General features: G+C 43.6%; 1 protein-coding gene across 2 annotated transcripts in view; it reads left to right on the top strand.

The window, feature by feature from the left end:
- CTBP2 (C-terminal binding protein 2) overlaps positions 1 to 12,614 on the top strand; it is an 84,038-nt gene that overhangs the window by 48,953 nt on the left and 22,471 nt on the right. For both annotated transcript variants that reach the window (XM_040361355.1, XM_040361354.1), the window contains exons 5-6: positions 2,394 to 2,608; positions 7,167 to 7,297. In XM_040361355.1, the coding sequence (XP_040217289.1) occupies positions 2,394 to 2,608; positions 7,167 to 7,297 (346 nt within the window). The remainder of the gene's footprint in view (positions 1 to 2,393; positions 2,609 to 7,166; positions 7,298 to 12,614) is intronic.

The raw sequence follows: 12,614 nt of genomic DNA, 5'->3' as shown, positions 1-12,614 counted from the left end.
CAAAAATAAAAGGAGAAATTAACTTCCCACACTCCAAAAAAACCCCCCTCCCCCTGAAAAAAAAAAAAAAAAAAAGGTGCATCATAGAATAAATTATTAATTCATGGGGTTCCTTCGGGTGGTCCGGGCCCAGGGGTTGGGGGTATCCCGCACGGGGGAGAGAACATGACGGGGCGTGGGGGGGAGGAGGACTCCATCTTCATCTATCTATTAGAGAAGCCCTTGGAAGCAAAAAAAAATGCTTAAAAAATAAAAATAAAAATAAGGGGGGGGGGGGGGGAAAGGAGGAGTACCCCTTCTACAGGGGATAATAATGTCCCGGGGACAATAAAGTATGTTCACTTTTTGGAGAGAAAAAAGGCTCATAACACATCCATAGACTCTATAGGTAGAGGAAAAAAAAAAAAAAAAAAAGAAATGTCCTCATATTAGCAGGTCCCTAGTCTTCCTCTTTAGGGGGGTACCGGGGCGTTCTCCTTTCTCCTCTCTAGCCTCCTCGATCCTGCCGACTTGACTGTACCTCTAGGGGGCCCTGGTAGGTGTTGCAACCAATTGGGTACCTCCATTACCTCCATCTCCATAAACTTAAACATTTCTGGGAGTTCCAAGGGCTGTTGTAGATGAAATGTCTGCGAGTTCTTTTTAAGGTTACAGGCTTTACAAGTTGATTCTTTACAGCTCAAAGTCGAGGAAATCGAGGATCGGAGTAGGCGAAAGAATTTGAGGTTCAGGGGGGTACCCGAGACAATCGGGAGAGAAGCTTTACAGCAGACAATTGAGGCAATATGTCACCAACTGCTGAACCCCCCTGCCCCTCACCCCCTCGAATTTGAGCGGTTACATAGAGCCCTGGGGCCCCCATCAGATAATATAAACAGGCCAAGAGACGTAATTTGCTGCTTCCAATATTTCACACATAAGGAACTTGTAAGCAGGAGGGCCTGGGCAGCAGGAGAGATTGTATTTGAGGGGTCCCGGATACAGATATTGCCAGATCTTTCTCGCGCCACTCTACAGCGAAGGGCAATGCTGCGTACAGTGCTGGATAAGGTGAAGCAGGCAGGAGGGACGTACCGGTGGGGGTACCCCATAGCAGTTATAATAAAAAAGAACGACGTTGATTTTTAAATTTCGACGCGGGAACGACGGCCATACTTTAGACAGCAATGACTAAAGTTAAGGCACCAAAAAAAAAGTGTAACTTAGCGACGGGAAACTATACTAGCGGCGACGTAGCGAACGCGAAAAACCGTCGTGGATCAGCCGTAACTCCTAATTTGCATACCCGACACTGGTTTACGACGCAAACTCCCCCCAGCGGCGGCCGCTGAACTGCATCCTAAGATCCGACAGTGTAAAACAATTACACCTGTCGGATCTTAGGGATATCTATGCGTAACTGATTCTATGAATCAGCCGCATAGATAGAAACAGAGATACGACGGCGTATCCCTTTTGTGAATCTGGCCCGAAGTTTCCCATTACGCTGGCAGTCAATGGTGAAGTGCCCCCATACACTGCTGGTCAGTGGAGAAATGCTTTCTTACATTGGTTATCAGTTGGGGAGTGTCCTATTACACTGGCAGTCAGTGGAGTGCTCCCCACATTGGCGGTCAGTAGGGAAGCGCCCCATTATATTTGTTGTCTGTGTTGAAGTGCCCCCTTACATTGGCAGTCAGTGGAGAAGTACCCCCTTACATTGGCGGTCAGTGGAGAAGTGCCCCCTTACATTGGTGGTCAGTGGAGAAGTGCCCCCTTACATTGGCAGTCAGTGGATTAGTGCCCCCTTACATTGATAGTCAGTGGAGAAGTGCCACCTTACATTGATGGTCAGTGGAGAAGTGCCCCCTTACATTGATGGTCAGTGGAGAAGTGCCCCCTTACATTGGTGGTCAGTGGAAAAGTGCCCCCTTACATTGGCAGTCAGTGGATTAGTGCCCCCTTACATTGATAGTCAGTGGAGAAGTGCCCCCTTACATTGGTGGTCAGTGGAGAAGTGCCCCCTTACATTGGCAGTCAGTGGATTAGTGCCACCTCTTACACTGATGGTCAGTGGAGAAGTACCCCCTTACATTGGTGGTCAGTGGAGAAGTGCCCCCTTACATTGGCAGTCAGTGGATTAGTGCCACCTCTTACACTGATGGTCAGTGGAGAAGTACCCCCTTACATTGGTGGTCAGTGGAGAAGTGCCCCCTTACATTGGTGGTCAGTGGAGAAGTGCCCCCTTACATTGGCGGTCAGTGGAGAAGTGCCCCCTTACATTGGCGGTCAGTGGAGAAGTGCCCCCTTACATTGGCGGTCAGTGGAGAAGTGCCACCCCTTACACTGACAATCTATAGAGAATATAGGCACTTGAAGAAGTTTCCTCATCTGATGTTTTTGTCTCCTCGCAGGTCGCGTTGGACAGGCCGTAGCCGTGCGAGCCAAGGTGTTTGGCTTCAGCATTATCTTTTATGATCCGTACCTGCAAGACGGGACAGAGCGGGCTCTGGGGGTGCAGAGGGTCTACACACTACAGGACTTGCTTTACCAAAGTGACTGTGTGTCTCTGCACTGCAACCTGAATGAACATAACCATCACCTCATTAATGACTTCACAATCAAACAGGTAACTAGATTGGTTCTGTGTTTTCACAGCACTCCCCTTCCCCAGCAAGCGGCGGGATTCAACCCTTTAGGTTGTTTTTTTTTTTCAAATGCCGTTCTTTTGTACCAGTTTTTGTATCCTAGTTCCAGCTGTAGCATTCTTTTCTTATGCATTAGTGTGTTCTTCTCATACAGCATGTTTGTACCAGGTAGTCACAGAAGGGAATAATGCTATGGGCATGCACAGGGCCGCTGTTAGAAATCATGGGATCCTGTACAGCTTACCTGACGGCCCCCCCCCCCCCCCCCCCCCCCCCTTCGGCCCTCCCCTGGCCCCGCCTTAAAAAAAAGTGCAGGTTTGTCTTCAAGTGATATTTATCTATCTTCAGCCTTTTATTGGGTCCTTTATTCACTTCTATGGATCAGCAGATGTTACATACCGTATTTATTGGGGTATAGTGCGCACCCCTAAAGTTGCCCCGAATATCTGTGGAAAAAAGTTTTTTTTTTACTTACAGTTTTGGTGTCCTCTTCGTCGGGTCCGGCGTCCTTCTGCTGCGTCCTCCCCGCTCGTTTCCCGGGCCGAGTTTGAATACTGCGCCGACATATACCGAGCGCAGTACACTCGTGTATTGTCCGGCAGGCTCGGCTACTCCCGTGCTGACGTCCTATACGTCCAGGACGTCAGCTCGAGATGAGCCGAGACTGGCCGACAATACACGAGTGTACTGCGCTCGGTATATGTCGGCGCAGTATTCAAACTCATTGCGGGTATCGGCGTATACCGCGCACCCACGATTTTGCCCTGATTTTCAGGGCAAAAAAGTGCGCGGTATACGCCGATTAAATACGGTAGTTGGTAAGGCTGAAAAAAGACAAGTCCATGAAGTCCAACCTATGTGTGTGCTTTTATGTTAAGATTACATTGTATATCCCTGTATGTTGTGGTTGTTTAAGTGCCTATATAATGTTTTTTTTTTTTTAAATAATCCCTGCTGAAACCACCGCCTGTGGAGGGGAATTCCACATCCTTGTCGCTCTTACAGTAAAGAACCCTCTACGCAGTTTAACAACTTGCCGACCAGCCGCCGTCGTTTCACGGCGGCAGGTCGGCTCCCCTGCACGAGAGCACGTAGCTATACGTCGGCTCTCGCGCACGCCACTTTATTTTTATAGTAATCAATGCATTTTTATAGCACTGATGGCTATAAAAATGCCAATGGTCCCAAAAATGTGTCAAAAGTGTCCGAAGTGTCCGCCATAATGTCGCAGTACTGAAACAAAATCGCTTGATCGCCCCCCATTACTAGTAAAACAAAATATTAATAAAAATGCCATAAAAATATCCCCTATTTTGTAAACGCTATAACTTTTGCGCAAACCAATCAATAAACGCTTATTGCGATTTTTTTTTTTTAAGAAAAATATGTAGAAGAATATGTATCGGCCTAAACTGAGGGAAAAAAAAAATGTTTTATATATTTTTTTGGGGGTATTTATTATAGCAAAAAGTAAAAAATATATATTTTTTTCAAAATTGTCGCTCTATTTTTGTTTATAGCGCAAAAACTAAAAACCGCAGAGGTGATCAAATACCACCAAAAGAAAGCTCTATTTGTGGGGAAAAAAGGACGCCAATTTTGTTTGGGAGCCACGTCGCACGACCGCGCAATTGTCAGTTAAAGCGACGCAGTGCCGAATCGCAAAAAGGGGCGAGGTCCTTTTAGCTGCATTTTGGTCCGGGTCTTAAGTGGTTAAAAACAATTTGTTTTTATTTGACATTGCAATTTAAAAATATGTACATTAAAAATGCATTTTAAGTCCTCTAAGATGGTCAATACACTTCTAATGGGAGGTAACTGAAAACCTAAGGATACCTCCAAGAGTCATATGGACGTCAGAATAATTGCACTCTCAACATGTTTCGTTGTTACCCTGCTTCTTCAGGAGAAGAAACAATCACAGATGGAAGAGAGGACCATACGCTCAGAGGCTAAGTCATGGCTAGCAATCAAAGGGGAGGCATCTGGGCCACCATTTCTGGGCCAGCTTAGGAGCAAATCCAAGGGGTCCTACAGCTACTCAGTATGACGTTTCCATCAGATAAACAATACTGAGGAAAACGCAGATAATAATACGGCGGTAGATGCACGCTGCTGAATCTCCTCATCCAGGAGCTGGTTTAGGACGTTTGAAAATCCCTCCCCTGTTTTCTACAAACTATCATTTCTACTCGGTGGAGTCTGAATCTAGTTCATACACACTGGACACCATTAGGTAGATTCAGGTAGAGTTAGGCCGGCTTATCAGTAGATAAGTCGACCTAACTCAGAATCTACGCCGACTTATGTTTAAGCGTATGCTCAAACAGAGATACACTTAAACATATCTAAGATAAGTCGGCTTGCGCCGTCCTATCTTATTTTGCAATTTTTCGGGTGGCCGCTAGGTGGCGCTTCCATTGCGGTCGGCGTAGAATATGTAAATGAGTTGATACGCCGATTCACGAACGTACGCCCGGCCACCGCAGTAGTTTTACGCCGTTTCCGTAAGGCATTAGCAGGCCTAAAGTTATTCCACCTATTAGGTGGAATAGTAATGTTAAGTATTGCCGCCGTTCCCGCCGCGAGATTCAAATTTTTTACGTCGTTTGCGTAAGTCGTCCGCAAATCGGGATTTACGTCGTTTACGTCCACGTCTAAATCAATAGGCCCGTGTGGCGTACTTAGCCGCAATGCACACTGGGAAATGTAGGCGCCCGGCGCATGCGCATTAAGAAAAAAACGTGAGGTCAAGCCTCATTGTCATCAAACACGCCCCCCTCCAACACATTTGAATTCGGCGCCATTACGCCTGCCCGCTTTAGGCTACGCCGCCGTATATTAGCAGGCAAGTACATTGAGAATCATGTACTTGCCTAGCTAACTTACGGCAGTGTAGCCTAAACAGGCTAAGCTACGCCGCCGCAAGTTTAAGCCTTCGTACCTGAATCTACCTATATAATGGTGGTATTATGCCATCAAACTAGATGGAGGTAATAATGAGACGTATTCAGTCTTCTGATATGAAATCTCCTTTCCACCATCTTAAGATTCAGCTGTGTTCCATCAATCCCACCGCCGTATAATTATCTGCGTTTTCCTCAGTATCGTTTATCTGATGGAAACGTCATACTGAGTAGCTGTAGGACCCCTTGGATTTGCTCCCATGCTGGCTCAGAAATGGTGGCCCTGATGCCTCCCCTTTGATTGCTAGCCATGACTTGGCCTCTGAGTGTATGGTCCTCTCTTCCACTTGTTTTTGTTTTCTCTCCTGAAGAAGTAACCGCAGAAACATGTTGAGTGTAAATATTCTGATGTCCGTATGACTCTTACAACCAAAAAACGTAAATGTATTTTATTGGAGTTTTATGTGATAGACCAACACAAAGTGTCACATAATTGTGAAGTAGTAGGAAAATGATAAATGGTTTTTAACCACTTCCGGACCGCCGCATGTACATTTACGTCGGCAGAATGGCACAGACAGGCACATTGGCGTACCTGTACGTGCCTGCCTAGATGTGGGTCGGGGGTCCGATCGGGACCCCCCCCCCCCCCGTACATGCGGCGGTTCCCGTGGCTGCAGGAGCGATCCGGGACGACGGCGCGGCTATTCGTTTATAGCCGCCCCCTCGCGATCGCTCCCCGGAGCTGAAGAACGGGGAGAGCCGTATGTAAACGCGGCTTCCCCGTGCTTCACTGTGGCGGCTGCATCGATCGAGTTGATCCCTTTTATAGGGACACTCGATCGATGACTTCAGACCTACAGCCACACCCCCCTACAGTTGTAAACACACACTAGGTGAACCCTAACTCCTACAGCGCCCCCTGTGGTTAACTCCCAAACTGCAACTGTCATTTTCACAATAAACAATGCAATTTAAATGCATTTTTTTGCTGTGAAAATGACAATGGTCCCAAAAATGTGTCAAAATTGTCCGAAGTGTCCGCCATAATGTCGCAGTCACGAAAAAAATCGCTGATCACCGCCATTAGTAGTAAAAAAAAAAATAATAAAACTATCCCCTATTTTGTAAACGCTATAAATTTTGTGCAAACCAATCGATAAACGCTTATTGCGATTTTTTTTTTACCAAAAATAGGTAGAAGAATACGTATCGGCCTAAACTGAGAAAAAAATATATATATGTTTTTGGGGGGTATTTATTATAGCAAAAAGTAAAAAATATTGCATTTTTTTCAAAATTGTCGCTCTATTTATTTTTGTTTATAGCGCAAAAAATAAAAACCGCAGAAGTGATCAAATACCACCAAAAGAAAGCTCTATTTGTGGGGAAAAAAGGACGCCAATTTTGTTTGGGAGCCACGTCGCACGACCGCGCAATTGTCTGTTAAAGCGACGCAGTGCCGAATTGTAAAAACCCCTTGGGTCATTTAGCAGCATATTGGTCCGGTCCTTAAGTGGTTAATTATAAATGTTTTACAAATATGTGAAAAGTGTGGTGTGCACACTTTTCCAGGGCACTGTATGTAGAGTCTCTCATAGAAGATATATTTATGATCTTTTTCTCCCTCCAGATGAGACAAGGAGCCTTCCTAGTAAACACGGCACGCGGGGGTCTGGTGGATGAAAAGTCTTTGGCTCAGGCTCTGAAGGAGGGCAGAATCAGAGGAGCTGCTTTAGATGTACACGAGTCTGAACCTTTCATGTGAGTGTGACAAAATCAGGGAGTCGCCTGATATGTAGTTTTCTCTTGTGCCCTCCAGTGCAAAGCAAGTTTTCTCTGCAAATACTGCACCTCTGATGACAAAATTTGCACCCACTAGTTCCAAGCAACCTATATGTTCTGCAGGGTAGGTAATTGGAGAAATATATAAATCGCGCTGACTCTAAACATAAAAAACGTTTTAAAGCACAAAACTGTGATTTAAATGTGAGTGATATATAGTGATATATATATATATATATATATATATATATATATATATATAGCTCGTTACTATACCAAAATTGATGGAGCTTGATAGCCACTAGAGGCGCTGTGTGGCAATCTCAAAACCACTCATTGTTGATAAACGGTGATATAAAAAATACCAATAAAAAATAGATTATATATATATATATATATACCAATCAAAAAACATATATAAACCAAAGCTTGAAATGGAAATCAGAAATAAAAAAATATAACATAAGATTATATTGGGAAACAATGAAAAACTGTGACAGTAAAGTCCATTAGCTGGATTCAGGTACACGTGCCTAACGTTAGGCAGGCGTAGCGTATCTCATATACGCTACGCCGCCGTAAGTTAGAGAGGCAAGTGCTGTATTCACAAAGCACTTGCGTCCTAAGTTACGGCGGCATAGGGTAAATGTGCCGGCCTAAGCGCGCCCAATTCAAATTGTGAAGAGGTGGGCGTGTTTTATGCTAATGCATCGTGACCCGACGTGATTGACGTTTTGAACGAACGGCGCATGCGCCGTCCGTGAACATATCCCAGTGCGCATGCTCCAAATTACGCCGCAAAGACTTATTGGTTTTCGACGTGAACGTAAATTACGCCCAGCCCCATTCACGGACGACTTACGCAAACGATGTAAAAATTAAAAAATTTGACGCGGTTCCGACGTCCATACTTAACATTGGCTGCGCCATCTTTTTGGTGGAATATCTTTAGGCCTGAAAACGCCTTAGGTAAACGGCGTATCTTTACTGCGACGGGCAAGCGTACGTTCGTGAATAGGCGTATCTCGCTGATTTACGCATTCTAGGCGTAAATCGGCGTACACGCCCCGAGCGGCCGGCGTAAATGGACAGCTAAGATACGAGGGGCGCCGAGCGGTCGTATCTTAGCTAGATTTAAGTGTATCTCAATTTGAGAATACACTTAAATATACGACGGCGTAAATTCAGAGTTACGACGCCGTATCTACTGATACGCCGGCGTAACTCTACCTGAATCTGGCTACAAATGTTTTTGCAAATATATTATCAAACACCCGTGGTTTGTGCTGAATTTCATCTATGTTGAAAACGTGTCCAAAGAAAACAGTGATATATCCTCCACCAGGCTATGGATTAGCTCCTTGCCAGATCTCCACGATCCCTTATTACAGGGGATCATAAACAGCATGTAGGGTAGTCAGTCACTCCTAGTCACGTGGTTCAGACGTATATGATCGAATTGGGTCTCATTCACAAGTGATTCCACCAGCAACAGTGCCCACCATGTAAGAATAATAATAATAGCTCCACATAGTGTATTAAATGAGTAAAAAGGTTTATTTGAAAAAAGGTATTGCACTTACAGAAATGCAGTTAAAAGATCGCCTTGAATCTAATGTGCCGGCCAGAACACAAATTCATAGACACCCGTCCACTGGGGGAACGTTTGGAGCTTCTTGGGTTTTATATAGCTCCTCTGCCGCCAGATCCAGCAACGTCTCCTCTCTACTTCCTAGGAAGGAGGAGCTATATAAAACCCAAGAAGCTCCAAACATTCCCCCAGTGGACGGGTGTCTATGAATTTGTGTTCCGGCCGGCACATTAGATTCAAGGCGATCTTTTAACTGCATTTCTGTAAGTGCAATACCTTTTTTTTAAATAAACCTTTTTACTCATTTAATACACTGTGTGGAGCTATTCTTATTATTCTTACATGGTGGGCACTGTTGCCGGTGGAATCACTTGTGAATGAGACCCAATTCGATCATATACGTCTGAACCACGTGACTAGGAGTGACTACCCTTTACATGCTGTTTATGATCCCCTGTAATAAGGGATCGTGGAGATCTGGTAAGGAGCCATACCATAGTCTGGTGGAGGATATATCACTGTTTTCTTTGGATACGTTTTCAACATAGATGAAATTCAGCACAAACCACGGGTGTTTGATAATATATTTGCAAAAACTTAATGACTTTACTGTCAGTTTTTCATTGTTTCCTAATATAATCTTATGTTATATTTTTATTTCTTATTTCCATTTCAAGCTTTGGTTTATATATGTTTTTTGATTGGGATATATATAATCTATTTTTTATTGGTATTTTTTTATATCACTGTTTATCAACACTGAGTGGTTTTAAGATTGCCACACAGCGCCTCTAGTGGCTATCAAGATCCATCAATGTTGGTATAGTAATGAGCTATATATATACAGTTGTATTCAAAATTATTCAACCCCCACTTAAATTGATTGTTTTGCCCAGTTTGACATTGATTTTGATCATTCAGTCATCCTGCTTACAATTAAATCAAAGAGGCATGTGTAGGTCAGACAAATATAACATAACATTTATAATGAAATAACCACAAATGTCTTTTCTATGCTCACATCATTATCAGTTTTATTCAACCCCCAATTGACATTCAATCTTAGTACTTAGTACAACATCCTTTTACAGTTATAACCGCTTTTAAACTTGAAGCATAGCTTGACACAAGTGTCTTGCAGCAATCTACGGGTATCTTCGCCCATTCGTCATGGGCAAAAGCCTCCAGTTCAGTCACATTCTTAGGCTTGCGCACTGCAACTGCTTTCTTTAAGTCCCACCAGAGGTTCTCAATCGGATTTAAGTCTGGTGACTGCGATTGGCCACTCCAAAATGTTCCAGCCTTTAATCTGCAACCATGCTCTAGTGGACTTGGAGGTATGCTTGGGATCATTGTCCTGTTGAAAGGTCCAACGTCTCCCAAGCCTCAGGTTTGTGACGGACTACATCACATTGTTATCCACTATCTCCTGGTACTGAAGAGAATTCATGGTACCTTGCACACGCTGAAGCTTCCCTGTACCTGCAGAAGCAAAACAGCCCCAAAGCATGATTGAACCCCCGCCATGCTTCACAGTAGGCAAGGTGTTCTTTTCATCATAGGCCTTGTTCTTCCTCCTCCAAACATAGTGTTGATCCACGGGCCCAAACACTTCTAATTTTGTTTCATCAGTCCACAGAACACAATCCCAAAACTTCTGTGGTTTGTCTACATGATTTTTGCATACTGCAGTCGACTCTTCTTATTCTTTGGAGACAGCAAGGGGGTGCGCCTGAGAGTTCTGGCATGGAGCCCTTCATTACGCAGTGTGCGCCGTATTGTCTGAGCAGAAACTTCAGTACCCACATCTGACAAATCTTTTCTCAGTTCCTCAGCAGTCACAAGGGGACTTTTCTCCACTCTATGCTTCAGGTAGCGCACAGCAGTCGAAGTCAGCATCTTCTTTCTGCCATGACCAGGTAGCGTTTCAACAGTGCCCTTTGCCTTGAATTTGCGAATGATGCTTCCTATGGTGTCTCTTGGTATGTTTAACATCTTTGCAATCTTCTTATAGCCATTGCCCTTCCTGTGAAGAGTAATCACCTCTTCTCTTGTCTTCCCGGACCATTCTCTTGACTTCACCATGTTTGTAACCACACCAGTAAATGTCTAGAAGGAGCTGATTATCACAGTCATTTTAAAGCTGCCTGATTGGTGCTTATTAGGCTTTATTGCTGCTCCCTGACATCCACAGGTGTTTCCAATACCTGATTGAAAACACTTCAATGAACCTCTGTTCTTCAGAGTGGTAGTCTTTAAGGGGTTGAATAATTGTGTAAATGAAGAATTCACAAAATAAACATTTACTACTGTATTACAAAACCAATTGATGTCATTTTAGTTGCATATGGTTCTTTAAGAAGTCCTTGTAGGATTTCATTCTGAATACAATTACAAATGTACACTAAATTCCCTAAAACCCTTTACAGCATTGGGGGGTTGAATCATTTTGAACACAACTGTGTATATGTATGTGTATATATATATATATATATATATATATATATATATATATATATATATATATATATATATATATATATATATATATATATATATATATATATATAATCTCACGTTTAATTTTTTTTTTAGGTTTCGAGTCAGCGTGATTTATATATTTCTCACATTTTTTCACTTGTATTTGTTTACATCATGGGTGCTCAACCTGTGGCCCTCCAGCTGTTGCGGAACTACAAGTCCCATGAGGCATTGCAAGCCGCTGACAGTTACAAGCATGACTCCCAAAGTCAGAGGCATGATGGGAATTGTAGTTTTGCAACAGCTGAGCTGTTGAGCACCCATGGTTTACATGCTAATCGCAGCTCTCGGAGTGAATAGACTGTCATTGGATTGTAGGTCCTTTTTCTCCTCTTTTTTTGTTTATGGTGTTTTAGCGCAGTTTCTTTCCAATTTTCCAGGGTAGGTAATTAGATGTGCTATGCACAGGTCCTTCCACTACTAGTGGTTTTTAAATAAACAAATTAAGCCGCGCTAGTACTAACATACATGAACATAATAAGTGAACCAAAAACCACAAATGATAATTTCAGTAGAATTGAACATATAAAGTCCCTTAAACACGGGTGGATGTTCTACATTGAGACTGATTGATTGAAACAGCACCCAAACACCCCTCAGACTTGTGAACCTCCTCCCCATGAAATGCAAGCTTACCAGAAGCAAGCTAAATCATGCTTGCCGCTTACAACCCAGCCAGGGCCTTTATCCAATGGATGGGAATTGCCAACACACAATGGCTCTTGATATGCAGTAAACAGGACATCAGTCAGGGATAGGGCGACTCCGTTATCCGATTGCCATAGACAAGGCAGTATTGCCCAATAAAAGAGAACACAGGTTTAATAGGATAAAAAAAAAATGGAAAATATTTGGAGCCCCAGGAAGATGTCAGTTTGTGACGAACTGCACGTCGGGAGGAGCGGTGTGCTGACGTCACCGCACTGAGTTCCTGAGAGAGCGGGTGTTTTTTTTTTTATCCTATTAAATCTGGTGAGTTACCTTTTATTAAGTAATACTGCCTTGTCTATGGCAATCGGATAACAGTCACCCTATCCCTGACTGATGTCCTGTTTACTGCATATCAAGAGCCATTGTGTGTTGGCAATTGCCATTTCTTGGATAAAGTCCCTGGCTGGGTGGTAAACCACAAGCACGATTTAGCTTGCTTCTGGTAAGCTTGCA

This window comes from Rana temporaria, chromosome 8 (assembly GCF_905171775.1).
Source record: "Rana temporaria chromosome 8, aRanTem1.1, whole genome shotgun sequence".
Lineage (NCBI taxonomy): Eukaryota > Metazoa > Chordata > Amphibia > Anura > Ranidae > Rana > Rana temporaria.
This window is presented reverse-complemented; position numbering and strand designations above follow the sequence as displayed.